This window comes from Eublepharis macularius, chromosome 14, assembly GCF_028583425.1.
Source record: "Eublepharis macularius isolate TG4126 chromosome 14, MPM_Emac_v1.0, whole genome shotgun sequence".
NCBI classification, from domain to species: Eukaryota; Metazoa; Chordata; class Lepidosauria; order Squamata; family Eublepharidae; genus Eublepharis; species Eublepharis macularius.
The window spans coordinates 5,168,048-5,195,736 of record NC_072803.1 but is presented as its reverse complement, the minus strand read 5'-3'; the positions used below and the strand labels follow the sequence as shown (position 1 = coordinate 5,195,736).

General features: G+C 45.6%; 1 protein-coding gene across 3 annotated transcripts in view; it reads left to right on the top strand.

The window, feature by feature from the left end:
• The window catches only part of SIK2 (salt inducible kinase 2), a 78,174-nt gene that overhangs the window by 46,071 nt on the left and 4,414 nt on the right, over positions 1-27,689 (top strand). Inside the window, exons 5-14 of one of the 3 annotated variants that reach the window (XR_008598195.1) lie at positions 3,312-3,436; positions 7,015-7,138; positions 9,955-10,175; positions 11,644-11,796; positions 13,594-13,758; positions 19,175-19,403; positions 24,562-24,846; positions 25,484-25,657; positions 26,235-26,345; positions 26,634-26,720. Coding sequence is in view for 2 of the 3 variants with exons in the window: in XM_054997470.1 (XP_054853445.1) it covers positions 3,312-3,436; positions 7,015-7,138; positions 9,955-10,175; positions 11,644-11,796; positions 13,594-13,758; positions 19,175-19,403; positions 24,562-24,846; positions 25,484-25,644; positions 26,232-26,345; positions 26,634-26,725 (1,669 nt within the window). In the remaining variant the exon portion in view is untranslated. Of the gene's footprint in view, positions 1-3,311; positions 3,437-7,014; positions 7,139-9,954; positions 10,176-11,643; positions 11,797-13,593; positions 13,759-19,174; positions 19,404-24,561; positions 24,847-25,483; positions 25,658-26,231; positions 26,346-26,633; positions 26,726-27,689 lie in introns of those variants that run through there. The other 2 variants (XM_054997471.1, XM_054997470.1) reach the window with 2 other exon arrangements.

Below are 27,689 nucleotides of genomic sequence, written 5' to 3'. Positions count from 1 at the left end.
CTTTAATTCATGCTGAAAGGTTGTTGCCTATCTGAAAGTTGGAGTGTGTGAATGTATTGAAATCCCAGGCGGTATGGCAGATTTTAAGGTAATTGTAGGGAAAGACTGATACCTGCAGAGAAATCAAGGTGGGAAGAAATTGCTCCACCTCTTCCAAGGTTTGCTAAGCCTATATAAATGACACACTGAAAAGCTGTCTTGAAATTCACAACAGAAGTCTGTCTGACAGCAACAAAAACATGGCTTACATTGGTATCGCAGTTTAATTCTGCAGTTCCTGTATTGGGGAGGGGCTGAGCCAAAGGAAATGAACTATGAGCAATTATTGTGTTTAGGTAAAATGAGAACATGTTTCTTCTCCCTCAGACTCTTATCACTTCAAGCATGGAAGAAACTTCAAAGTAAATTAACCCATCCTGTGCCATTATAAAGATTGAATCGGCCAGAGGATTTTTATGAAGGGAAGGATTTGTGTCCCCCTTCTCTGGTGAATCCAAGCCAATATCTTTACAACCTTAGCAGGTATTTTAATCAGGGCTCATTTTGAGGGGGAACACACAGGAACGCAGTTCTGGCAGTTCCCCAAAGAGGTCACATGTCAGGTGGCCCTGCTCACCAGACTCAGCCATTGTGGCCCGTTTTCAGCCTGGATTGGGGCCGAAACGGCCCAGATTGGGCCTCTGACGGGGTGGTGGATCACTCTCCCACTCATCAGCGGCCCGATCCTGACCATTTTGAGGCCCTTTTCAGCTATTTTCAGCCCCTTTTTGCCATGTTGGGCCTAATTTCTGCCCTGAATGGCCAGGATTGGGTCCAAAACATCCAGAATAGGTGATGTCAGGGGGTGTGGCATATGCAAATCAGTTATACTAATGACACACTTCCGGTGATGGCAAGAGGTGTGGCATATGCTAATGAGTTATACTAATGCGTTCCTCCAGCTCTTTTTCTACAAAATGACCCGATTTTAATACAACCTTCTTGATCTCATGTCATAACATACTTTTGTAATTAATTCTATGGCCCTCCTTCCATTTTTGAAATCTTTACTCATAACCCTTGCGTAATGTATCCAGTTATGTATATGAATGTTACAAAAACATCACCCTTTCTTGATCTTAAGGTATTACAATATAGTTTATAACAATCCTGAAAACAAGCAACTGATACACAGAACAAATTATCAAAAATAGCTAGACTGAGTCCAGTGTCACCAACAAAATCTTCAAATCTTGCTGTCCTCCTGCAGACCAAAAGGGCTTCCTACTTGAAACTATCAAAAATGTCTGTTTGTGTTACTTCCTTTTCTGAACCAAAGATGGTAAAATCAAATAGGCTGTGTTTTGGACAGAGTGGTTATCTTAAAATACTACCTGTCAGAATATGCTGTCTTGCACTACCGTCACCTTCCTGGGATAATACATTTTAAAAATATATTTAAGTGACTGTCATAAACTGCTGTCATAAGGGGACACTCCCCCTGTGGTCTGAAGCGATACCCACCTCTGTGAAAGCAGGGGCACCCTGCTTGAGAGCACATTGCATGCAATTGAATTTGGCTCTCAATGTCTGCATACTGGAGCTTGAGGAGGCTCTCCCCCAGAGGTCTTGAACTATGATTTAGGGGGTGTTCCAAGGGCTGTTTTGTGCTGTAGGGCTGAAGGACTCCAGGTCTTTGTAAAAGCTGCATCTGGACCTCTGAATCAAATGGGGAAGTCAGAACTGCAAATAAAATACCAGCTTTAAAATGGGAACCAGCTTAGGTGTTTCCCTTTTTGTAGCATAGGTCATGAGAGGTGAACTTGGAGCCCTTTCTGCAGTGTAATGCAGTATGCCACCGCTGGGGCAGAATGAAGCCTCCAGTGTCTTCTAATTGCAGTGTTTATCAGGTCTGCTATCTGCTGATCAATGCCACATGGCACTCACATGCTTTTGAACTATTCAGATGGGAGAAACGACTAAGCCAACGACAAACTTGTTGTTTGACTGAGTTTCATAAGGTTCCTCAAACGGTACAAAAGGGTTTGACTTGTTAATGTGATGTATTGTTCTCTGTAAAAGCGCAGCAGGAAACCAGCATTGTATAGAAGAGCAGTCAGGGCAGTTACTTAGGCCATTAAATGATAGCTGAGCACCATGCTATGCTAATAGGAAGCATGAATGAAACCATGCTGTATAGGCCTTGCTTTAGCAGGGTTGTGCAAAAGATGTATGCTATAAATTTGACAGAATGAAGTGCCAAGCAAGCTGGAAAATATGCACGTGTGTGTGTCTCCTGAAGGTTTTAAAAGCAAGAATATGGAACTAGTTCATATCAGTGCCCTGGCGCTCCTTTGTTTCCACCCTCTTGCTAGCTGTGGAGGTGACATTAGAATATAAAAGATTGCAAAGTGGCTTTTGTTTTCTCTCTTTTCTCTCCCTCTTCACCAAGCTACTTAATTGCTCACCTCCTCTTTGCTTTTGAGCTATAAGCTAAGTCCTTTAAGTGCCGCTTTCAGTACAGGTGACATTTTAGTACCTCAGAAGTGCTAGAGGTCAAAGTGACTTCAGTCACTTCTTGAGAGCGGATCTGCAGAAATGGCTAGCTGGGTTGGAGATTGAGAATTGATTGGGGTGGGCATATAACAGAAGCTTCCTGATTGAGAATATTGAATCCATGCAGAGCAGATACAGGAAGCTAAGTGCCTAGTGAAAAGTAGTCACAAGGATGGAGAACAAGAAACCAGATTATAGCTGTTCAAAGTTCCTGCAGTTGGGTCTAGAACAATATTTCAAATTCCTAAGTGCCATCAAAGGCACCTCTAAATTTTCCAGTGTTCCTCAGAGGATCAGAGCGTGTCCCTGTTGATCGTAGTGTGCAAATGGAGTGCTGATGGCCTTGTTTGTAAGACAGCCTCATTTGGACAAAATGGAAAATCCAGGGTGTCCAAAACGTCTGCATGTCACCTAATTGGTTTGGGATTAACAGCTGCACAAGCAATCTTGAGGCGCAGAGTGGAGACATGTGAGCTGTAGCAGCAACCCAAACTTAGCCACTGTTATCCTTACTGTAGAGCACACCTAGAAGAAGGAGATACGATGTGTCTTGCACTTTCAACATTTCGCTGCCTTCTGTATGAAGCTTTGTACAACTTTCTCTGGATGACCTGGTAAATCTGCTAAGGAAGGTGTGGGCTTAATATGTGTGTCTAGGCCCAATTTCATTTCATTGCTTACCATTAAATTGTTGATTAGCCATGAATAATCTTGGTTTCAAAATATAAGAAAGCTATCTTATTTTTTCCCTTCCCACTCCCCTCCACCCCCAACAGATTTTGGATTTGGAAATTTCTATAAAAGTGGTGAGCCTCTGACAACATGGTGTGGAAGCCCCCCATATGCTGCTCCCGAGGTCTTCGAAGGCCAACAGTATGAGGGCCCACAGCTGGATATTTGGGTAGGTTAATCTTTATTATTTAAAGCATATTTTAGAACCTGCTAACCTGTAGCCATATTTTTTTTCTCTTATCAGTGGATAGGTAAAGTTGCTTTTGTTACATGTTACAGTGTCCAAAAGCTATGCTATGGAGAACTAGAAATATTCCTTTAAAATCAGTATCTGCTGTTTGGAAGTAAATCAGCCTATCAAGAGGACTGATTCTCTCCCTTGAGTTGAGGCAAGCTCGTCTTCCACTCTCCCTGCCCTGGCTTGTTACATTAATTCCCTCTTGGGAGTTCAGACCAACGTTAAGGCTCTGAATTCTTAGCAAGACTAGAGGGACTGTTGGAGTCATGTGTCTATGGCTGCTCTCTGCCCTCTCGCAGAGTTGAGAAACAGGCTGTTGGCTTGAACTTTTCTGCTGCAAGCAACTTCCATGTGGCTGAACCGGGAATGTGTGGTGTGTTTGCTTCATATTACTCTAATGGGAAAGGACATGCTAGCTAACCAAAAAAAATCTCACATGGTGCATGCAGGAGACAAAACGTGCTGCGCCAGGGTCCTTGAACTATTCGATGCTCTGTCAGACACAGTGCACTTCATTCCTTTGTTTTTTAAATTGGGTTTTAATGCCACCTGGTATTAGCAAAGCATTCCCAGCATGATTTTGCCGTCTGCCAAAGGAGTGAGATTTCAGGGCTAAGACCTGCCTGCCTGAGCATCTCACAGGTGTATTTCTCATCAGTTTCTGACAATAGTTTCCTGTCATGGGAGCGCATGCACCAGTGAAGAAGTGCTATCGTTAGCAAAATGTGTCCGTTCTGTCAGTTTCCAGGGTTCACACCCTGCTGGTGTTTTTCATATTCCTCATGGGTGGATTGTAAGCATGTTCCCATTCTTGGAACTGGTCCTCATTTGCAGTTTTCTTCCGGAACAAGGCAAGGGTGTGGAAGATTATACTGTATTCCTCTGTTGTATGAAGAGACTCTCATTTGTTTAACAAATAAACACTCCTCAACAAGCATCCCTCTCTGGTGAGGAGGCCGTTGACCACCCCATTGCACCTGCTGTCCTGTGACTTTAAAATGAACTTGGTAACACGCCACAAACACGCCTAAGGATTTACAGCACCAAGTGCTCTTGTGAGGATGTGCCAGAACAACTTCAGTGCTTTGGAAAATATTTCTGAAAACTACTGACTTGCTGTATTGCTAATAAAATGTATTTCAAAACCAGAACAAAAAAAGTACTTGCATTGAAATTTAAGCTTAATAAAGCAAAACAAAACAGGCACATCTTGGGAGAGGGGGTTTATAAAACTGACCATTTTTTTCAGGCGTGGTAGAGGGCAGATCTTGTATGTTTTCCCTCCTGCAACAATTACTAAGGGCCAGTGGGGCTACATACATTGCAATTCCAGGTTTGAGTTCTTGTTGGTTTCCCATGAGACTCTTTGTTCTGTCCTTGCCAGGTTGTGTCTCTGTGGCATAAAATGGTTGGGTAGCTTTTTAAGACTTCCTCTTGACACTCCTAGATAATACGCATACTTGTTCAAAGTATGGCAGCTAGTACACTGCCTTGCTTTTCCCTCCCGTCATGTCTTATATAATAACTCCAACGGACTTTGCATCAAATCGGGATCTGAGGCTCTTTTGCTGACCCTCGGAGGGATTTCTTCCCTTAAGCTTTTTCAAGTTGGGAACAAGAGAGCATCAAACTTAAGTATTCTAAGCAGTGAGAATTCATGTAAGCTCCGGCTGGAATTTGGGCTGGAATTAAGAAAACCTTGTGCTTTTATTGATGATGGCTTAGATTTCATTGAGTGAAACTTGTTCTTGAGGCCAGTCTCCCTTATCAGTCTAACACAAGGTCCTACAAAGCTGCAGAACATTTTGCAGGATTTATCAGCTTTGATGGAATTTGCCCATACCGTTAGATAAGATGGTAGGGCTACTGTAGGTTCTTCAGAATGGGGGATTTATTCTGTTAACGGCTTTGAGAGGCTCAGGTTCTCCCGCCATAGTGCAGAAGTGATGGAAATGAATGATTCTTCCTTTCAGAGCTCTCAATGGAAGAAGTCTTGTTCCAAATGCAGTGGGAACCCTGCAGTAGAGTACCAGGTTCTGAGTGCCATTACTAGAGGTACCTGGGTGCTAAATTGAAGTCCAGTAATGGCCAACAACTATACAATCATGCAGATGTTCAGGTTGTTTCTGTGCTTTGTAGCGAAGTTGGAAGCCTCTTTGCTAGTTTATAAGTTGTTTATAATCCCAGAGTAGTAGTTCAAATTCAAAGTAGTGACTTTGAATCTGTTCTTGTCATGGGTTAAGAATCTTTTCTTGACTATACTGCTTGAATTCACGCCCTTGACTCAATTGCTCGACGCTCTGGCGGTGTGGCCCATGCTACCCCGGCCCAGCTCATGACAGTTCTTACCTCAGGGGCTGATCAGTTGAATGCCTCTCTCCTAGAGCCCCAGGGGGCACGCCTTATCCATGGTGCTTGCCTCTGCTCCAAGGGCACCAAAAAGCACCCCCACCCCAAACGCACATAAAAATCCACACATGCTCTGAGTAGCATTCCACCAACCTATCACCTTGTGGGCAGTGATAAAGCTGGATAGGTGAAAGCTCTTTCATGTACCTTACTGCACATATGTGCATATTTAGCTTTGAGTTGTCAGCTAGGAATTCACCTCAAAGTCAGTCAAGGCTGGGAGGAAAGCAGAATTCATTTAAACAAGGGAGAGAGAGAGTGCATGCACGCACCAGTGGCATTTCAAAAATAACAGATCCTAACACAATCTGTTCCCTGGCCTCGATTCACATTAGTCTGAGTTCTTAAATAGTCGAGTTGATTAGCACTATAATCACCATTCTAGGTGGATCCTCCCTTTTCAAGCTCCGTGGGAAAATACATGGGATGTCCTGTTTGATGGAGTATCAAATGGGCCAGTAGAGGAGATGGAACTGCTCCTTTGGGATGAGGCTTGAAGAAAACCCCCAGTGCAGGGGACTCACACAGCTAAACAAAGGAAGTCAGACATACTCCATTAGCTGGAGGTCTGGTCTTTACAGGACAGATACTGGCAAAGCGTATGTTATATATGGTCCACCTTTCTCTCTGTAGAGCTTACTCCCCCAGGAAAAAATTACATCACTCCAGGGAAAAGATGCAAACAATAGGAAAAACAACTGGGGATGTAATAGCGATCATAACCACTTCTCACCCGATTTCTGCAGACAAATTAAGCAATGGGCGCAGTTCCGCTGATATGCATAAAACTGGCTTATATGCAGGATATGGAGGTAGAGGGGAAAGACATGCGATACCAAATTTCATGGGGTTTGAGGTTTCGTTTAAAAATTATACTTGTGTGTCCAAAGCTTGTAGATGCTTCTAGTAATGCTGTTTCGCAGGCTTTGTTTTTCTGCATTACATGAGTAATTACTAGATATGTATTACTTGGATGCTGAAACACTAATGAGCTTGTATTTTCTAAAATATAGCGCAGCGGTGTCTGACCAGCAAGGTTTGGAGCAAAGGGGCTTTGAGTGTTTTTCAAAGGTAAATGCAGAAAATGTTCTGTCTTCCAGAGCATGGGTGTAGTTCTTTATGTCTTGGTCTGCGGAGCGCTGCCCTTCGATGGACCTACTCTTCCCATCCTGAGGCAACGGGTCCTGGAAGGGAGGTTCCGGATCCCCTATTTCATGTCAGAAGGTAATAACTATGCGCAGCATACTTTGGAGATCTTTTAAATTTGGCTTCCCTTGTTCATTATGAGAAGCTGCAGGTGATGGGTGGTAGGCCAGTCCTGAAGAGGGCTCCCTTCACCCCCAAAGCAGCAACTCAGACTAAAATAGCAATTTGCTTCTGAGCTTAAAGAGAGCAAAAATGCAAAGGGTGCAGGTGCATGCCAGAAAATTGCTTTTGAGTCTCCTCCATTAATGCCTGGCTTGCACAGTGAAGTTGTGATCTGATTGCTGTGATGTTAGCACATGATGTTGTACAGGCCCCTTCTCCACGTACCCACTTTGTTCCGTGCTGGACATTAGTCTAAGATGGAGCAATAGGGTGACTGCAGAACCTGCCCTAATGTACATTGAATGTGCTGTGAAGCCAAAGGCTATTCTGGCCCAGTAAGTCAGCTGTGATCTGGACAGCATTCTCACTGCTTCAGAGACTTTGGGGCCCTCTAGACCGGTACATGTCTAGGGCTTGGTGTGCCCTAGAGAGTAGCTGAGACATCATACAGAAGGAGCAGCACTAAGCAGAGATGAAGGGATCTGTTCAACTTGTGTTGTGTTTTGGTGCCACATCGATAAGACCAGGACTTTTCTTCTGGGAAAAGAGGTGGTGGAACTCAGGACCACACAATGACGTCACTTTGGGTCAGCTTAAATCGCCCTTGGCAAAAATGGTCACATGGCCGGTGGCCCCGCCCCCTGATCTCCAGACAGAGGGGAGTTCAGATTGCCCTCCGCACCAGTGGCACAGCGGGCAATCTCAACTCCCCTCTGTCGGGAGAACAGAGGGCGGGGCCACCGGCCATGTGACCATTTTCAAGAGGTGCCGGAACTCCGTTCCCCCACGTTCCAGCTGAAAAAAAGCCCTGGATAAGACTGCCCAGAGGGAGGCCCTGCTTGATTTTAAAAGCTTTTCCAATAGACCCCAAAATGAAATATCTACTGATCTTTTTTTTTTAAAACCCACTTCCTATTTTTTGTCCAGAGGAGTTAGCCATGTTAGTCTGTAGTAGCAAAATCAAAAAGAGTCCAGTAGCACCTTTAAGACTAACCAATTTTATTTTATTGTAGCATAAGCTTTCGAGAATCAAGTTCTCTTCATCAGATCAGATCGGATCAGGCATCTGATGAAGAGAACTTGATTCTCGAAAGCTTATGCTACAATAAAATAAAATTGGTTAGTCTTAAAGGTGCTACTGGACTCTTTTTGATTTTCCTATTTTTTGTGTGATGAACATTGTATGTTCAGCATACAAGCCACACTCGTGACCTCTGACTTAGTCTGTTGTTCCTCATTCTCCTTCATTTCTGTTTTGGGTGCTTGCCAGTCTCTTTTGATGTAGCTGTGTTTCTGCTCAGCTTTCGCTGGAAACAAGGCCTTCTCATATTTTGTGTTTACTTCTGCCTCCTATCTGAAGCTCTGTGTCGTCTCAAATCTAAATCGTGACCCTGAGCAAACCAAAAACAAAATTCCAGCCCCAGAGTCACCTCCTTTCCAACCTGGCATTGTCTTTCAATCCGTGGAGTCAAAGGGATGGACTCCAGAGCCCGCACCTGGTGAATTGCAGGGCCATCCTAAGCAGAGTGACGTCTTTCTAGATTCCATTGAAGCCAGTGAGGTTAGAAGCCTGTAACCCTTTCTGGAATTGGGTGGTTGACCATTTATCTTTTGGGGAAAGTTCCCAGTGGGCCGCTGCCCTGAATGGCCACTGGTGACCAGGAGCAAGCCAAGCCCCAGCAGTGCTGGCCGTTCCACAGGTGCTGCTTGGTTTAAACCCAACCAGCAGCGGCAACAGGTGTCAGCTGTCAGCTTGCCCATTGCTCTCTTCTGCACTGCTTCTAGCTGCAGCAGCCTGTCGCTACAAGAAGAGGTGACGGGTGAGCAGATACCTGTTACGGAGGCATCTTTTTTTCCCATCTTGCTCTTTGGCTGTTTTAGTGATACAGGAATTGCTTAAAAGCTTAAAGAGCAGGGCTGAAGGACTCTGAGCAGGCAGTTTTCCATTGCTTCAAACTAGCTCTGCGCGGCCCCTCAGAAAACCAGGGAGCCAGATAATGCTGGGCTTGGCTGTGTGGTTAAGCCTCTCCACGTGGTAGCCATCATGTGGCATCCAGTTGTGTGACTCCCATCTTAAATGGGGGGGGAGAGGGAGGGGGGATTAATTGCGGTGAGGACCACAAACTGAGAATTCAGAGTGCTATGAAAATGAGTTAGCTTTTTGAGAACTGCTTATCGTGCTGCAAGGTGTAGCCTCTGAAATAACTTAGAATTTCATTAGATATTGTGTCTTGCCTCCTACAAAGACTCCATTTATGGCCATGAAGTTGGGGTTATGAGAGAAAGGCAGGATTCTCTGCCACAACATTCCTTTGCAACCATGGTCATGTTGCTTTAGTTTTTGAGAACCCCGATTGTAAAATACGGATTTTTCTGCCGCTGTTCAGAGGCTTCGTTTGTTAATGTGTCTGTTGAGCATTTGCACCCATCAGTTGTCCCCAGGGGTGCTAAGAATTATTATTATTCCTTTTATTGTGCCTGCAGTTAGAAATAATTGTGCTGTTCTCCATAATTGCACACCTGTGGGAGAAACGGATTTTGAGCCTTGTACAAATTAAAGTCCTCAGCTTCGAGATTATTTTTAGCAAGAACTTACCTGGTGTCAAAATTAAGCAGTTTCCTATTGTTAATGGCCTGTATCATTAAGTGTTAAATGAGTAACTATATAGGTGGCATAACCATTTACCTAGGTTCCCGATTTGTTCCACATCTCCCCCTTGTTGTCCGTGCAGAGTGTGAGCACCTTATCCGGAGGATGCTGGTTCTGGATCCGTCAAAAAGGCTGACAGTTGGTCAGATTAAAGAGCACAAGTGGATGCTGGTCGAGGTTCCTGTTCAGAGGCCTGCTCTCTACCCCCAAGGACAGGAGAACGAGCCTTCAATTGGAGAGTACAATGAGCAGGTTTTGCGACTGATGCACAGCCTGGGCATAGATCAACAAAAAACCATTGAGGTAGAGCCACCTTTGATGCCTTTTCCAGTCCAACTTTACTGCTCTAGGGGAAAAAATTGGCACATGTGCCACCCCTCACAAGTTCTTCAGCAGTGTCAAGCTTTACATCAGTGTATAAAAGCTTTAATAGAGCCAGTGCCTTTGAAATACCTGTCTGTGTGTGGGGGGGGGGCAATTGATTGATTTCAGGGGGTATGTTTTGGCATATATGCTGCAGGTACATAACAAGAGATGTTTGAAAGAGGTATGCATTGCAAACCATCCCACTACATAAACTCTATTTTGGTTGCTCATGTTCCATATGTGGGATTTCATTGCAGTCGCAGACAAACACGTGATCAGAGTGCGTGGCATATTAGGGGTTCAAGAGTTCCCTGTCACCGTTGATATTAGACTGGTGTTTTGTCGAGGTGTTAGATTCTCTTCTGTGTTTGAAAGGCTGAGTTCCTACCCCCAGGTTTCACTTCATAATCTGAATCATGCCCAAAGTACTTTGGGTTCAGAAAACCATAACTCCTCCTCCTCAACCTGGAAAAGTGGGGGCGGGGGCATTCTCCCTGGAGAAATGGAAGAGAATTGTCTAAATAAATAAACTTCATGGGTTTGTTTGCAGGACATGTTTGGGGAAGTATGGGGGGAAACTAAAGAAACAAAACAGGAAATAAACCCCATTTACCGCACTTTTTTGTTTTTTGGGAAACATGAGGTTCAAAGTGGGAAAACACTATTCTTAGAAAAGCAAGCAAGCAGTTGGCTTTATTTTTGGTGTCTCAGCTAGGATTCCAAATCAAGCCTCTTACCAGAAATAAACGCTGAAATGCTCCCTGAGGGGAGTCTGTATGATCACTTCCCTCAGAATGGCTGATATTTTTAGCCAGCATTAATGCTTCCCTGCACATTGCAGGGGGGGCGGGGGGGGCCTTGAGCCTCTCTTTGTGCAGGGTTCCACTTCCCATTGTTTAGGATTTGGAAGGTCTTGTAATACTACTTAAATGTGCTTTTCTGGAGAAAAAGACGGGCAGAGAGTTCACTGGCAAATGCTGCTGCTGATGTCACCTTTGCAGCAGAGACTCCCTCGTAAGAGCGCTGTTCCTGGAGCCAGTGACTGCTGCCCTCGATGGTCAGAGCTGAGCTGGAAAGTATCAAAGGCGCCATTTCCAAAAGACACAAAAACGGTTTTGCAAGGAATGCTTGTAAAGAAGCACCTCCATATCACCTAGGGAAGCAAGAAAAGCCCCTCATGGGCTCTTCTTGCTTCCACTAGCTTATCTGGCCAGTGTGAAATCTCCTCAACTCAAATTCATATGTCAGTTAAGATCCAAGACCCAAACGGTCTTGCCCATGAAGTCCTCCCAAAGAAGTGTTGTTACTCTGCACCACACACACACAGACACACAGTTGTGCTCCAGAGAGAGATGAAAAGATGTGGCGGCCATGACCTACATTTGGATGCTTTTTCTCCCTCCAGTCCCTGCAGAACAAGAGCTACAACCACTTTGCTGCTATCTATTACTTGCTCATAGAGAGACTCAAGTCACATCGCAGCAGCTTCCCTGTGGATCAGCGGCTGGATTCTCGTCAGCGACGACCAAGCACCATTGCCGAACAGACAGTCGCCAAGGTAACTCCCTGTTTAGGTAGATCTGCTGCTCATACCAGCATTCATTCACAGTCGTTGTCATCTTCCAACCCAGGCAGGCCTGTTTAAGAGAATCCTTCCTTCTTCCTGTGTTCTCCGAACTCGAAGCTCTGTTGATTGCCTTGTGCAAAGGATTTGCGTATAACAATTATCCGTTGTGACCTACTCTCATGTTTTTGAAAAGGAAGTAAACTCAAGTGGGGTCTGATGCGGCTCTGCAGAGCGATGTTCCCCCATGCAGTTGTGGGGAGGGGCGCCCCAAACCTGCTTCCCGGTTCCTTGCCATGGTACCTTTGTCCGAAGCAGAGCACTCCAGGTACAACAGAATTGGACTCAGAGCAACCAAAGCCATCTGGTGTCTCATGCCTTTTAAAAACAGCATGCTGTAGTGACTAAGAATGCCGTGTTGTCAGTCAGGAAATCTCTGGGTCACACCTCCCCTCAGCCACTGGGTTATTTTAGGCAATCCAGCAGCCCTTAGCCTCTGCACACCTGACTGCAGTATGGGAAAAATAATACTGGCTTACCTTATGAGATTGCGATAAGGATTACTGGAGCAGTATATGTGGAACAATTTGAACACAATGCAAGCACTCGTGTATTCATTTGGCATTAAATAGCCAGTGGCCTTTTTGCAAATCGTGTCACCCTCCGCTTTGGGCAGATATTTGTGATTCTCCTGACATGCAAGTCCCGAACAGTGTTGAGTCTAAAGCTGTAGGGTAAGCTCTAGCCCGCATTAGCACATTCATAAACCAGCTAGTGGTCTGGAAAGCATTCAGGCTGCGAAGTAGGTTTCAAGCTCTTCAGTGAAACGTGCTGATGGTGTTGCATTGGGGCATGTTTGTCCTAATGCTCCCAGTGGCCCTGGCCTTGCCTTTGATTCAGCAGCCCCGATGGAATCCCAGAAGGCGATGCATCTCCACAGACCTTCGTTCCGCTGAATGCTGTGTCATCCAAACATCCTTTGGAGCAAAATTGCATTTGAGTTTGCCTTTTCAAAACAAACAAAACCTGGTCTATGCAGGCAATGAGAAGTAGCACTAGCTTGGGGCTTTCAGCAGATCCTCGAGTATTTTAAATTCCACTATTGCAAAATGCAGTTTTTTTAAAAAAAAAAATGTATATATATATAGCAGCCAAATCGACTGTACTGGAGACAAGGGAACAGCATCTTCTTGTGGGTTCAGAGTGTCAGTGTGTGTTGATGGTAAATGTTGCTGTGGCTTTCTCCGTGCTGACAGGCATCTCATAGCCTGTGATTCTTTCTTTAATGAGCACGACACCAATTTAGTTAGCATTAAACCAGCGTGAACTTAAACTGACAGAGATGGAGCAGACTAACCTCAGCCTTTGGAGAAACCCTGCTGCTTCTTCATGACGCCTCTGCTGGACTGTGTGTTCTCAGCCCCGCAGTACAGAACTTTCTGGAGCTCTTAAACAGCAGCGATGGTGGTCTTGCCCCACCCTCTTAGAGAAGAACATTGTGCCGTTTTGGCCCCTTGGTGCTTGCCCGTTGTGCCTGGTGTGCAAGCACCAAATGGCCAAAACCTTCCTGCTTGGTTTTTTAAACTGACTGCAGTGAGAACTTGCTCTCCACAGATCGGTAAGTTCCAAGCTTTCATCTGGCTTCTTTTTTCCTTGTTTTCTGGGTAGGCGATTTAAAATTATCTGTTTAATCTCCGGAATCACTAACCCTTCACTTGGGGTCAGTTCCGTTCACTTCCACTGCATGCCTTCTCGGTGCTCTGTTTCCCCTCTTCCTGTCATTCCTTGTAGGCCCAGGCTGCAGCGGCTCCTGTAAATCTCCGCCCCCAGAATGTGAGGTTGCTGCGGTCTCCCGGCTTGCCTCCAGCTTCTGCCGCTGAAGCTTTCTCATTTCCCCCTACCGGCTGCCAGGCAGAATCGGCGTTCATGGAGGAAGAGCGAATTGACACACCAAAGGTAAAAGAAACGCTGCTGTACAGTCTCCCAGAATTTTGAAGTAGCAGTTACTGCCTGTTGAAGCAGTTGTAGTTCTTCTGTGCACCTTAGACCTAATTCTTCTGCCTAAATTTTTGGGGTGGGGGGTGGGGGGGGTGAGTGGGCATTAGCGCAGAGAGCCTTTGGAGACCTGCGGTTGGTTTTGCCTTTTCCAGTTAGCTTGTGGCCAAGCAGTGTTTAAATCTTCTTGTGGTATACAGCAGTGGTTCTCATTTGTTTGTGGTAATTGCGTGGGTGTCTGTTTCACTGTGGCAGTAATACCAGTGCTTCTGTTTGTAGGATCAGAAGTGGAGAGCTAATAAATGTTTGTGCAAGACAGATTCATTGACCTACTTCATTGTAGAAGGAAGTGGGAGGCCCACAGGTATTTTTTGGAGTGGATGGCATGAGGCGAAAAGGTCTCGTATTTACTGCGGTGTGGTTTCCAGCACCACAAGATAAACATGGTATCTGGAACGCCTTACTGTGTTCGGGAAGGTTAAAAATGCGGTCCCTTGACTGGCTCCAGTGTAGGAACAGCTGTTTGTACAGGCTAAACGGCTGCTGCCTGAAAAGCTAGGCCTACTGAAGGAGTGGACTGCTGTTCTTCTCCTGCGTTGGTTCATGGGGAGGTAAGAAATCTCCTGTGAGCCAAAAACAGACATTTGTTTAGCTGTTATCTTTATAAACAAAATTGTCATAAAATTTCTATAAATACCGTGCATGCCAGATAGAACTAGAGGGTAACCTGGCAGTTGGCCTTGGAACATTTCTGAGTTGGTACACGATTTAATGAAGATCTCGACTTTTGAAAGTAACCCTGGCAGCTTTTTTCTTTACAAATGTTCTAAGGCCAAAGAAGGAAGTGAATTTCAGGGAAGACATGTTCACAGATTGAACGTTCCCTCATTCATCCCATTTCATGTCTTCTTAACTCTTCTGCCTGCGGTGAGTATAGTGGAAGAGGCTGCAAAATGAACAGAGATTGAAAAGATGTTTCAGAGATTGTGAGTTTGTCTCGTATGTGGCTGTTGCTGTGAAATGGAGAAATAAAACCCATGATAAAACTCAGTTGTGCTATGGTGCCGCTCACCATGTTTCTTTAGCTGCGGAGACTTCTGTCTGTTCTCAGTTTCCCAATCAGCCATTCTTTTAAGGCAAAAGTTATTTATTGGCTCACAAATGTTTGTTCCATCTTTGCAAATCTGAGGCCTTATAGCGTAGTGGATCCTCTTAGCTGGGTTTCACTTTTTCCCATACAGTGTTGAAGGTATTCTTTATGGTTCTTTATATCCAGAACAGGGCACGTTTCCTTCACCATGTCAGCTTTCAGATGTGGTTGGCTGTTGCTCGTCCTCAGGTTTCCTTTAAGCTGAGAATTGCTCTGTTTTACCTTCCGCTGCAGTCCCGGCTGTTTTTCTGCCTGTTTACATTATGAGATGTTGGTAACTTGGCAGACATAAAGACACTAATTGAAACAGTGTTATTTGTTCTTGCTTTTAATTTATTTCATTGACAGTATAGGCTTTCTGGGGCCTCCAAGTTGTCAAAAAAATATTAGAAGGCTTCTGTCTCAAAAATGTTGACAGCTGTGGCTCACCCCTGGAGAATCTGTGAGGTTCCCTTGGGTTTTGCTGCAGGGTAGTTATACAAGGGAACTAGTGTAGAGTCCCTGCCCCTCTACAGTTAACAGACTGGCACGAAACTTGCCTAATGAGAAGCGACGGCTCCACAGTTGTGCATGGGTACAGTGGCTCCGGTCAGCTTTACACATTCACGCATCAAGCTTAGGCTCCATGGTGATGTTCCTAAAGGGAAGTGGGAAATAACTTAGGAGATATGAGCTGGCAGGAGGGGAGAGAGATGACAGTTCTTGCAGAAAAAATATATTATGGGTCGGAAACATGGTTGTGTGTGTGTGGGAGGGGTGCATATCTACTCATTAACTGCCTCATTAAAACTGGCATATTTTTGTTCTGTCTGATTCAGATTATACCACTGATGTGTTGCTTGCCCGTCTAGAAGCTTCCTATAGTTATTTATATAAGAGCAGCTCATACGGGCTTTTTAGCCTGGTATCCACCTGGGCTACCAGGCAGATGACACAAAGCATGCCTGCAGGTTTGGGGAGGGGTTGGCAATATTTGTAAGTGCATATTTTATACAAGAGCTTGTTAAAATGGCAGCTCCCCACCCCCACCCCAGAGCTGACTTTCATGTTTTCGTACTAAAATGGAAGAGGAGAACCAGAACGAAATAAAGTTGCCAGAAAGAGGCATCTGAGCAATGCAGAACTATCGTGTGACAGTCTCCTGTCCCTGCTGTGCTGCTAACAACGGTCCAGGTTGTCCCCTGGTCTGTCTGGGACCAGGGGGGCACAGAATCAGCCCCTGCATTGGGCAGTCTGAATGGGTATGCCTCTACCTGGATGCCTCTCAAGATGGCAGGCAAGCACCGTGCTTCTGCCTTAGCTGCACATTTGCAGCAAGTAGCCCAAGAAACCGATAACGCGGCTCTCCTCCTCTGCTTGAGTGGGGTGCAGTGCTGACAGCAGCGTTTGAATTGCCTGCCTTGCAAAGCTGAAATAATTCAGACAGTTTTTAGGGAATGTTGGACTAGATTCCAGGATACGCAGGTTCAAATCCCCACTCTGTCATGGACGCTTGCTTGGGTGACCTTGGGCCAGTTCATATTCTCTCAGCCTGGTCTACCTCACAGGGTTGTTGTGAGGATAAAGTGGTGGAGAGGGGAATTGTGTGAACCGCTTAGGATCCCCATTGGGGAGAAGAGTGGGGTATCACTAAAATAATCAATAATAGACTCGTTGTATTTCTTGCCGTCATCTCCACGGGGCTGGTGTATCTTGGCTCAGTTCCCTGGCCAAATGGCAGCAAAGCAAGCAGCTTTCCCTACAGATGTTTCAGTGTGTTCAAGCTCACAACTCTGAATCCAGAGGGAAGCAGCTCTGTTCCCCTGTCATGTCTTAAAGGGTAGAAGTACCAGTCAGACCTGACCTCTTCTCTGTTTTTCAATGAATGGAACCTGGTTCAGGAGAAGCAGGCAAAGTAGATCTCCTGTTTTGTGTTATAAACATAATTAAAAGGCCTGTAGTAAAGCAAACGGCACAGCTGGTGTAACGCAGCTGAGGGAACAGAGCTGTCCCTAAAATTTCCTTGCGTGCTGCTGTTGGCGCACATGTCATTGGGAGCCTTGGGAATTATCAAAGCTGAAAGGTGGTCTGTAAATACATCAAATAAATAGGTGTTACATTCCAAAGATACTGTTTGAATTCAGCCCCTTGGTACAGATAGAGGGCACAATAATAATAATAATAATAATAATAATAATAATAATAATAATAATACATGAATTCAGGGAAAAGCATAGGGCAAAAGCTTGGCCAGTATATCATGGTGTTATCTGGCCACTGCGGCGGTTACTGATATCTAAAGGTACGGCTGTTGGTGTCTTGGGTCTAGCATTGCTAAGTGGGAAGAGGGACTGCCCATATGATGTGGCAGTTGCTATTTTAGCAGCCTGAACGGATGTGCATAAATGCTCTTGTGCAAGATGATTCAATAATGATAGGTTTTAAGTATCTAATTAAGAGAACCATATATGTCCATAAAAGTAAAAAGTCCAGTAGCACCTTTAAGACTAACCAACTTTATTGAGGCATAAGCTTTCGAGAACTACTGCTCTCTTCGTCAGAGAACTGCAGACTAACATGGCTAACTCCTCTGGATATATGTCCATAGTAGAACTTCCAGCAAGACACAACATTTAAAAAGTTTAGAACTTCTCGTGCATCTAAACAGTAGATGAAAGTGGCTGTATCACAAGATGGAGCTGAGAGAGACTTATATCAAAATTGTTCCTGAAGCAGGCCAATGCAGTGTTGCATGGTGTGAGTGTGTGAGGCATCATGCCCAATGGTAGGGTAACAGTCAGGTAGTTAAAACTTAACAGAGAAGATCTTGCAACTGTATGTCCTCTTGTGCTGTGTTTTTGCTTTCTCACATTGCAGAATCAACCCTTGGCACTGCCTTGTTTGACTTCTGCTCAGGTTTTTCCTGCATGGAATGTGCTTGAAATTTCCCATACAAGTTGGAAAACCAAATTATGTAAAGCTGAGTTTTCTTCTGATTTTTGCTGAAACCATTACTTAATTTTTGGTCTTTTCATCTGACCATCAGCCTCTAGCTTAGAGATAGCTGGTTGATCTTTTAATATGTATTTATGATGTTAGTGTATTAATGTTCTGTCTTTTGGATGATACGATAAAGGGTGGCTTTTTTCTTTTTGGTGGGGTCTGTGCCTGTTCAGAGACTGCATAAGGAATTTTCTAGAGATCAAGCCATTTATTGGACACTCATACCCCTACTGTCCCTTTTATGTTGATTCCCAGTTCACCTGCCAGGTGCTTTATGCATTCAAAAACTGAAGTCTCATCCAAGAAAACATGTTTCTCATGTGGCAGACCACGTGGTGGTTTTTTTAAGACTAAGAGAAGCTCCCAGATAAGAGGGCACTTAGCCCTATCCCAGCAGTTCAGCAATTAGCTAATTTTGAAGCTGATCCGACAAGACAGATTACTCGATGGGGTTCAGGAACAGCTTGCTTGAATGCCTGCAGATTAGTACAGAGGAGCCAGGTCACTTCTCAGTTGGCTTTGAGGGTTGTTAGATCTTGGTGCAAGCACACTTGGCACACAGTGTTCTGGGTGCTTCTCCTGCATAAGCTAAGCCCCATTGAACAAGCTCACACATTTGTTCATTGTCATGTAGTTGCACAGGAGAATTCCTGGTCGATTGTGGTCCCTCGCCCAGTCTTTTGACCCTGAGAAGGCATGCAGAACTTCATCAGGGTGGCAGGTCCTAGCCTGGCCTTATGAAATTGTGCCTTTTCGGTTTCTTGGAGAAACTTTGATGACCAGGGGCTTTAACACAGCAATGTTTCTCTGACTTTGCCCTGCGAGTCCTGCAGAATGGCGAGAGAAAGATGACTGTTACTGGATTCGCTTATGTTATCTGCCTGGGGGTGGGGTGAGGAGAGGCAAGCCCCACTGAACTCAGAAGCATGCTTGTTCTCACCAGGAAAAGGTGGCCTGTTCAGAAAGGTCATCACCTTGTTGATTTTGCTACTGATGTCTCTTGGCAGCACGATACTGACTTCTGACAAGACAAGCATTTTTGCACTTTAGGGAACTATTGGGTTGAATTCAGTCTGCAGATTGCCTCTGCTGTGTAACTGTCTGCCTAGCTTGATTCACAGGGATTCTGTGCGTGCTTGCATGTGTGTGTGTGTATGTGTGAGAGAGAAAGCACATTCACCATTAATTGAAAACTGTATTGCTTCTCTTCTCTCCCCCCCCCCCCGGCATTGTGGTGGTGTTTAGCTCAATGGCTGCCTGCTAGATCCTGTTCCCCCTATGATGGGCAGGAAAGGGTGCCAGTCTCTGCCCAGCAGCATGATGGAAACCTCTATTGATGAAGGCATAGAGACCGAAGGAGAGTCTGAAGAAGATTCCGCTCAAGCGTTTGCTGCCCTGCAAGCCACTCGCTGTGGGAAGAGGCGTCACACTCTGGCAGAAGTAACCAACCAGCTGGTGGTAATGCCAGGCACAGGTACGGAGGACGGAGCAAGTGTCCAGGGTGGAGGCTAAGGATTGGGGCCTGTGTTGAAGGGGCAGGTAGGCCAGTCCGTCCCTAAGATTAGGTCCTTGTCATGTTAATCTGACTGTTCTAGGAGGCAAACTGAGAGCCAGGCCAGACAAGGGGCTACGGGGAGTTTTTAGTCCAGGAAAAGTAAAACGATCCACACAGCTCAAGGGAAGGAGGAAGATTTGAAGCCTCGTGCTCAGCTTTACGCCCTGCTGAATTTAGCAGCCAACTAAAAGAAGCAAGGTCTCTGTTTATATTGCCTTGGAGCTGAGGATGAACTTGCTTTACAGACCAGTCAGGAGATAAGAGGGGTAAATGTACAGATGGCAAAGCAAGCAGAAGGCCAGATAATCTCATGACAGTGAGCAAAGATTGGGAAGAGCAAACAGTTTCAGTTAAGGAGTCACCAGCTACTGCATGTTTAACTCACAGGCAGCAAACCAAACAAATCCAGATAGAGCTCCCCTTCAGCATTCCTGTGCAAAAGTGCAGAAGCAGCTTCTTGTCTTGAACTGCAAATTTCAGGATGCTTGTACGTTGTTTGTTTATGTATTCAGGGGTGACAAGAGGGAATTCCCACTTTACCTCCCTGCCTTCCCCCCCCCCCCCCCCAAATGGCTGGCTGCTAAAAACCACTGACTGCCAAAACTGCTCTTGAGCAAACACATCTCAAGGGAATGCTAAGGGGGTCAGGGCGGCTGTCCTCTGAAAGCTGCAAGCCAACATATAAGAGAGTGTTGTTGCACTTCCTGAACTGTTTCACTTTCAGATGCCCTAGCTAGGCTACTGGCTGGTCACCTGAGGCTAGGGCTTTCAGAGCAAGCATCTCCACATGGTCTGAGAAGCAGGGATGGGGCCACATTGCAGAAGCGCACTTTGCGTTTGCAAGTCTGTCCATGATTTTCTCTGGAGGTAGGTAGGTTGGTCCATTCCTGTCTTAGTGTGTATCTGTACACCATACAGTATTGGGGAAGGATGCATTTCAGTAGTGTGCCATCTTTTGACAAATTCAGGGCATTTCCTAAAAGAGAACCAGGCTGAATTGCTTTGCTGAGGGTTCTTCAGCCTGAAAATGAGGATTCCGTATGGCAGTAAGTTTGTGTGGACAAGACCGTTGCCGGCTTGGAAGAGAGATCCCACTCCAGCGCTGACAGCATTTCTGCTGTTACAGAGGAGGAGGCAACCTATTGAGGGACTGGGAGATTATCCCGCAGAAGGGACCTGTTCTTTGTGTGGTGAACAGATGTCTTCTCACACGAAGGAGGTGTCTCAGAGGGGCAGCACTCTGGGTAGTGGGTGGTTCAGTAACTAGAAGCAGAAAGATGGGGGTTCACAGTGGACATGATAACTACACAGCAACTTGCTTGCCTAGTGCAAAGGGCGTGGAGGCCTTGTCCTGTGTTGAAAGGCTGTTAGGTAATGTGGGAGAGGAGCCAGTGGCTGTGGTGCACACATTGGCAATTGTGATATTGGGAAATGGAGGCAGAAGGTACTAGAGACTAAATTTGGTCTGATAGATAGAATATTAAAGTGCAGGACCTCCAGGCTAGACAGGCTGAGTTGAAGAATCTCTGTGTGGCTAAGACGGTGGTGTCAGGAGAAAGGGTTCAGGTTCACTAGGAACTGGATGAAATTTTGGGACAAGCGAATCCTGCACGGAAAGGATGGGCTTTAAGTGAACCAAAGTGGACCTGATTACCACCACTTAACTTTAGGAAGGTTGCAGAACAGCTGCTAAACTGACTCAAGGCCAAGGGGATATGTTAGCAGGAACGGAAGATCCTTCAGTTCAGAAAAATTCACCCCCTGGGAATGAAGATGAAAAATCAACAATTTATGGGGATAGAATAGATACTGTGGACAAATGTGTTCTAACAAATGACCTCCCTCTTGAGGGGAGACAGCATGAAAGGAAATATGGTACACAGCAATGGAAAGGGATGGTGTATATGTGCCAATGCTAGAAGCCTGCAAGCCAAGACTGGGCAACTGGAGTGTTTATTACACAGAAGGCAGAGATGGTAGTGCCTGTGACTGAAACTTGGTGGAATGGTAAGAATCAGCAGTACAGAGTCATCTTTGAATAGAAGTTCTGAAGGAAGGATATGGAAGGTGGTTGTGGAGATGGTGTTGCTCTCCACTTTAAAGAAGGGACAAAGCAAATCAGCAAATCAGAAGGCATAAGAGGAACAAACTCTTCCTTGGAATTAGTGTGGGTGGAAATATCAGGCTTGAAACATAACTTGGTACTTGCCTCCCTGGCCAAAGCGCTGAGGATGATGCAAGGCAGGTGGAAAAAGTAAAGCCATTAAAGGCAACTATTGTAGTAGTAGATTACTGTAATGCGCGCTATGTGAGACGCCTTTGAAGACAACTTGGAAACTTCCAGTTAGTATAGAAAGCAGCTACCTAGATAGTACATTCAGCCATATGACTAAGATCTCGAAGCATCTACTATCTGTGCCAGTCTGTTTCAGAGTTCAGTCAAAGGGCTTATTTTAACCTTAAAGCTCTCGATGGACCACATTTCCAGTATAAGCCCTCAAGAGTGCACCACTTGTCACAAGTTGTGGCTGCTTACACTCCCAGTGCCAAGGGAGACAAGGACAGTTTCAACTTGTGATCCTTTTTCAGAAGTCGCTCCAGTCCTAAGAAATGGGCTGTCTAGAGAAGTCTGAAGAGTGTCATCTCTTGCAGTCTTTAGGGGGAAACGTAAGGCTCAATTATTTGAAAGGGTTTGAGGATACTGACCTATTGTTGTGCTGCTTCTTCTAAGCTATTGTTGTTGGTTGTGATATTTATGACAAGATCTGTACATCTGGAAACAGCTTTGAGTTTATGGCAGGTAGGCAAAATACACATTTTGTAAAAATACAAAACAAACAAACAAAGGACTTCAGCTACCATCCCATAGATTGGGCAAGTGTCAGCTCAAATCACAACACAGTAGAAATGTCTTAAACGGGATGGATGACTGTGCCCAAGAACAGTTGGTCATGAAGCCATCTAGAGGGCAAGTGACCTTCGATTTGATCAGGGCTTTTTTTCTGGGAAAAGAGGTGGTGGAACTCAGTGGGTTGCCCTCGGAGAAAACGGTCACATGGCTGGTGGCCCTGCCCCCTGATCTCCAGACAGAGGGGAGTTGAGATTGCCGAGGGCAATCTCAACTCCCCTCTGTCTGGAGATCAGGGGGCGGGGCCACCAGCCATGTGACCATTTTCAAGAGGTGCCGGAACTCCGTTCCCCCGCGTTCCTGCTGAAAAAAAGCCCTGGATTTGATTCTGATTGGTACTCAGGATTTGTTGCAGGAGTAAAAATGGACAGACTACTAGGAAACAGTGACTGTGGAGCTATCACATTCAACATACATCTGACCACAATGTCTATGTTTAACTTCAAAACAGACAACTTCTCAAATATGAGGGGATAAGTTAAAGGGAAACTGAAAGGAAGAGTCAGAGAAGTCAGATCTCTTCAGGATGCTTGGAGATTATTTAAAGCCATATTCATAGAAACTCAGCTAGCCTGTCCATCACTGACTACTCAGGGCAGAAGAAACAGTGCCCAGAAGAGGCCTGCAGGGCTAACTAGCGGAGTCCAGGAAGTCATAAAAAGCAACTGGCCTTCTTTAGAAAGTACGTGTTTAGCCCCGAAGGGGGAAAGGAAGCAGAATATGCAAGAATAGTGGTAAAGAAAGCAAAAATTTGGGGAGTACATCGTTTCTTCAAATGCATCAGAATTAGAAAAACCTCAATGGAAGCTACCATTTGATTACAAAGGTGTGAAGACTGAAGGAGGGGCAGAGAGAGGGCAGGTAAACTGAATGAATTCTTATCGTTTGTCTTCACTGTGGACAGATAGCTGTCCCTCAACCACATTTTTCAGGGGGGGTGTAGGAGGAATTGAGTCTATACTACACTACACTACACCCTGTCTAATGCTTTCAAAAAAGCATTAGACGGGGTGTCTCAACAAAGGCTTCTCAGTAAACTTAATTGTAGGAATAAGAGGATGTATTCTTTCAGTGATTGCTAACTCGTTAAAAAAGAGGAGGCATAAAGTGAGAGCAAATTGTGCAGGGGAAAGAGGTGAGCAAAGGGATCCTCAGGAATCTCTTTTGGCACTGGTGCTAGGAAGTGATGCCCTTTGGGGCAAAAAAAGATTCCTAATTTCACATCTGCTGGTGGGCCTGAACTAGTAGCAGCAGAGGCTTAAAGACCTGGGGGTTGTAGTGGGTAGCTTGCTGAAAATGTCACCTCAGTGTGCACTAACAAATTTTTTAAAGACAAATTCCATGCTATGAATTCTCAGGGAAGGGACTGGGAATAAAACTGCCAGTATGATAATGCGCTTAAGCAATCCCTGCTGTGACAACTTTTGGAATACTGTGTGCAGTTCTGATTGCCACATCTCAAAAAAAGATATCGAAGGGCCAAAAAAAGTGCAGGGAAGGGTAGCCAAAATTACCATGGAGCACTTGCCCTAAAACATCCAAGGGTTTTCAGTTTAGAAAAAAAAAGGTGACATGATAGAGGTCCACTGAATTGTGCATAGTGTAAGATGGAGATGTCCTTCCCCCATAATACTATGACGTGGGGCCACTGCTATGAGACTGATTGGCAGTAGATTCAAGACAGACAAGAGGAAGTGCTTCACACAACTCAGTGCCATGAGATGTGGCAAAGGCCACTGGCTTAGATGGGTTTAAAGGAGCCTCGGACAGATTCCTGGAGGAGAGGTCTCTCTGGCTGTTAGCTGTATTGTAGCTAAATGGGTCTGATTGTCACATGCTGGGCAGCGGTCAAGTAGGTGAAGGCTGTTGTCTGTAGACCCTGCCTGTGGGGTTCCTTGGGGCATCTGCCTGACCTGATGGACTGTTGGTCTGACCCAGCATGGGGTAGTTTTTATGTTTTGACCTGACACTGTGCCCATATTCACAAGTGTTACTGAGGTGGATCAGTCACTGCTTTATGTGGATCAGCTCCGTGTTCAAGAGGGGGAAAGCATTAAACAGGATGTTGCTTGTTTGTAGATCTTTGCAAATGTTCCAGGGGTGAAAGGCCACAGCTCTTTAGTGTACTTTGGGTATTCCATTGACTATGAATTTTCTCATGTGCTAAAGGGAAAGTCTTTTCCATGGACGAGAACCAGTCCTTGAGCAGCGTTGATTCTGAATATGACATGGGCTCCATCCAGCAAGATCTGAACTTCCTGGAAGACACCCCCTCCCTGAAAGAAATGGTACTGGCCAATCAGCCAGCTCCCCGGATGACACCCCGTTTTATAGGGCTGAGACCTGCCAATCCAGCCATGCAGGCACTGGCTTCTCAGAAACGAGAGGCCCACAATCGGTCGCCCATTAGTTTCCGAGAGGGGCGCAGAGCGTCGGACACATCGCTAACACAAGGTAACTGCTGTTAACACGTCCATGAATTATGGCCTCTGGCTCTGGCTGTGGTGTTTGTGTATGTCATTTGCTCTACAGTGTGGTTGCTACAGCAGGTCTCCACACCACACAACTTGTACTTGTCAGTACAACAAGGAATTTGTGCAGCCCATGTTTTCTCCTGTGCCTTCTGCCAATTCGCCCTCCTGGCTTAGGAGTTAGTCATGCATCCATTGAGCCCAGACTTCACCAGGATTTCCTTAGGCTTGCTCAGCTATCATCACATTCCTCAACGCAGGCTTTGTCTTGCCCCCCCCTTTTCTGTTGGAGACTTTTTTCTTTTTGTTTAAAATCTGATACGACGCATCTTGCTGTTCAGCAATCCCATTGCAGTGGGTTTGGGGGGGAAAGAGAGTCTGTTGAAATTTCCCTCCCCTTTACTTTTTGTTGTTCTCTGGGGTACCAAGCTTGTGCATACATATCATTAGCATTTTAAATGTGCATTTGTGCTGCATGAAGAGCAGCATAGGGCAATGAGGAACTCCCCCCCCGCCATAAAATGTTAGAAGTATAGCAGAATGTAGCTGTTACAGACACACCTTTACTGACACGGGAATCGCTTCATTTCTCAAGCTGCTCTGCTTGTCCCTTGATCCAGGAATCGTAGCATTTAGACAGCATCTTCAGAATCTGGCCCGAACCAAAGGAATCCTGGAGCTGAACAAAGTCCAGCTGCTGTATGAACAGATGAGATCAGAAGACGGGCCCTCCCTGACGTCCATCTCTCATTTGCAAGACCTTGGAAGCAGTCCCCACCAGGTGCTTCATTTCCGTGCGTTTTGTGATGTCCTTTGCAGCCCTTGGTCTAGTATTTGTGCCTTTTTCTTTGGAAGATTTGGAAGTTTTTGTCACTAGATGACAGAGAAGGGGATTGGGAGGGGAGAAAGCAGAGTGGTTAGAGGTAGAGGATGTTGGAAGGTTGGGTGTTGGTGGATCCTGTGTGGGAAGGGGCAAGAAGCACCACTGACTAAGAAAACACAGAACCCCAGCTGCCGGGGAGAGCTTCTTCCTGACTCCCCAGGGCCCCTCTAGGAAATGAACATCTCTGCACAAACACACCAGCTATACATTTCATGATAGCCCTTGGGAACTGGAAATAACCTTTCCAGTCTGGGCTGCGGCTGCGTGGCGAAAGCTTAGGCACAGGAGCTCTGCCCACCACCCTCCCTTACAAGTTTCTTGGCTCCAGGGTTGCTGGCTGGTTGCCTGGCTACTGATCTGGCACTCTTTCTGGTTCTGCGGCTCTCTGTCTCTCGTTTATTCAGCACCATTCTCAGAGTCCTGAGCAGCAAAAATGGCCCGTGGACTATTCCAGTGATTTCTGAGCTCTCTTTCTTTCTCCCAAGAAGGAAGCATCCCAGCAGCAGGAAGCAGCCTCTGTTTTTCCTAACGGCCTGCATCCCCAGTTGCTCTCCAGACGGCAAAGCTTAGAAACCCAGTATCTGCAGCACAGGCTACAGGTAAACCGCCTCCCTCTAAGCCAGTAAGCCAAACTAAGCTACGTGTAATTCTACAGGGAGCATTCTTGTCTGTCACGGTTCTGGAAGATACCCCTCCCTCCACAAACACACAAGATGTCAAGTTGTGGGGGGTTGCTGTCCCATAGCATTGCTGGAAAACCCAGGCCCCGTTCCGTCCGTCCTCCTTGTTGCAGATTCTAACTTCTAGAGGCTTCCAGCAAGATTGTAAGATGTTCTCTAAAATGTTGCATGATGATAAAATTAAATAGACTCTTCATCTTGTTCCAGAAGCCAAGCCTGCTTACGAAAGCTCAAAACACCTGCCAGGTTTTTTGCAAGGAGTTACCACGGAGCCTGGAACAGCAGTTACAGGAGCACAGGTGAGAAGTCAGCCAAGACTGAATTGGACACCTTTGCAGGTCAGCTTGTATTGGGTGGACCGGCCCCTGTAGTCTTCTCCAGACATCTCAGTGTTCTTGGACAAGGTCTCACACCAACATAGGCTCCTGATAGAAAGAGGAGGCTGACGGTTTCATGTTCTTGAGCAAAAATTGCTCAGCGTGGGCCTGTGGCGCAAAGACCCACAAGTCTCTGAGTTCCAGCACAGTGAGTGTGCCGCTCTCTTCATGTTGATGGCAGTGCTTCTCTCCCAGTTGGATTGGGAGTTAATTGGGAGGAAAGGGGAGTCCAAAACAATGGCATGCTGGTGCTCATTTCAGGAAGGGCTGTCATGCCATGTATACCTGGGAACCGTACAGCTGCAGTGTTTTTGCCTTAAGCACTCCCTGTGCTCTTTCATGTGTGTGTTTTGCTTTTCATCTATGCTTAGGCATGAAAAAGAAGCTTTGGGGCTGTTTGTTTTAAACATTTGTTTAGGCACCTTTCTGCCTTACAGCACTCAAGGCAGGTTACAGCAGACTTAAAAATACATTAAAAAACTCAATTTAAAATCACTATTTAAAACTATCAATGAATAGGAAACTTAATTTATTGCAGTTTTAAATAAAACTTATCACCTGCCTCCTGAAGATGAAGAATGAGGGGGGCCTGGTGCCCTTCCCTGGGGAAGTTGTTCTACAATTGTAGGTGCCCCGCAAAAGGCCCTCTTCTAATGGGTTTAGTCTGGTTTCCCTGATCTTCAAAGGAAAATGTCAGAAATTTGACTCTGGAATGGAAGTGCTGCCCTAAAAGGCTAGTTTTGATTAAAACGGGGGCTGATGGGTTTGTGGATGTGGCTTTGGAAGAGGAATTGGAATTCGGTACCTGCCGTGTGATCCTCCAGAATATTTGGGGGTTTCCCATGAATGGAGGAGAAATGCAAACGTGGGGAGGAGAGAATGGACT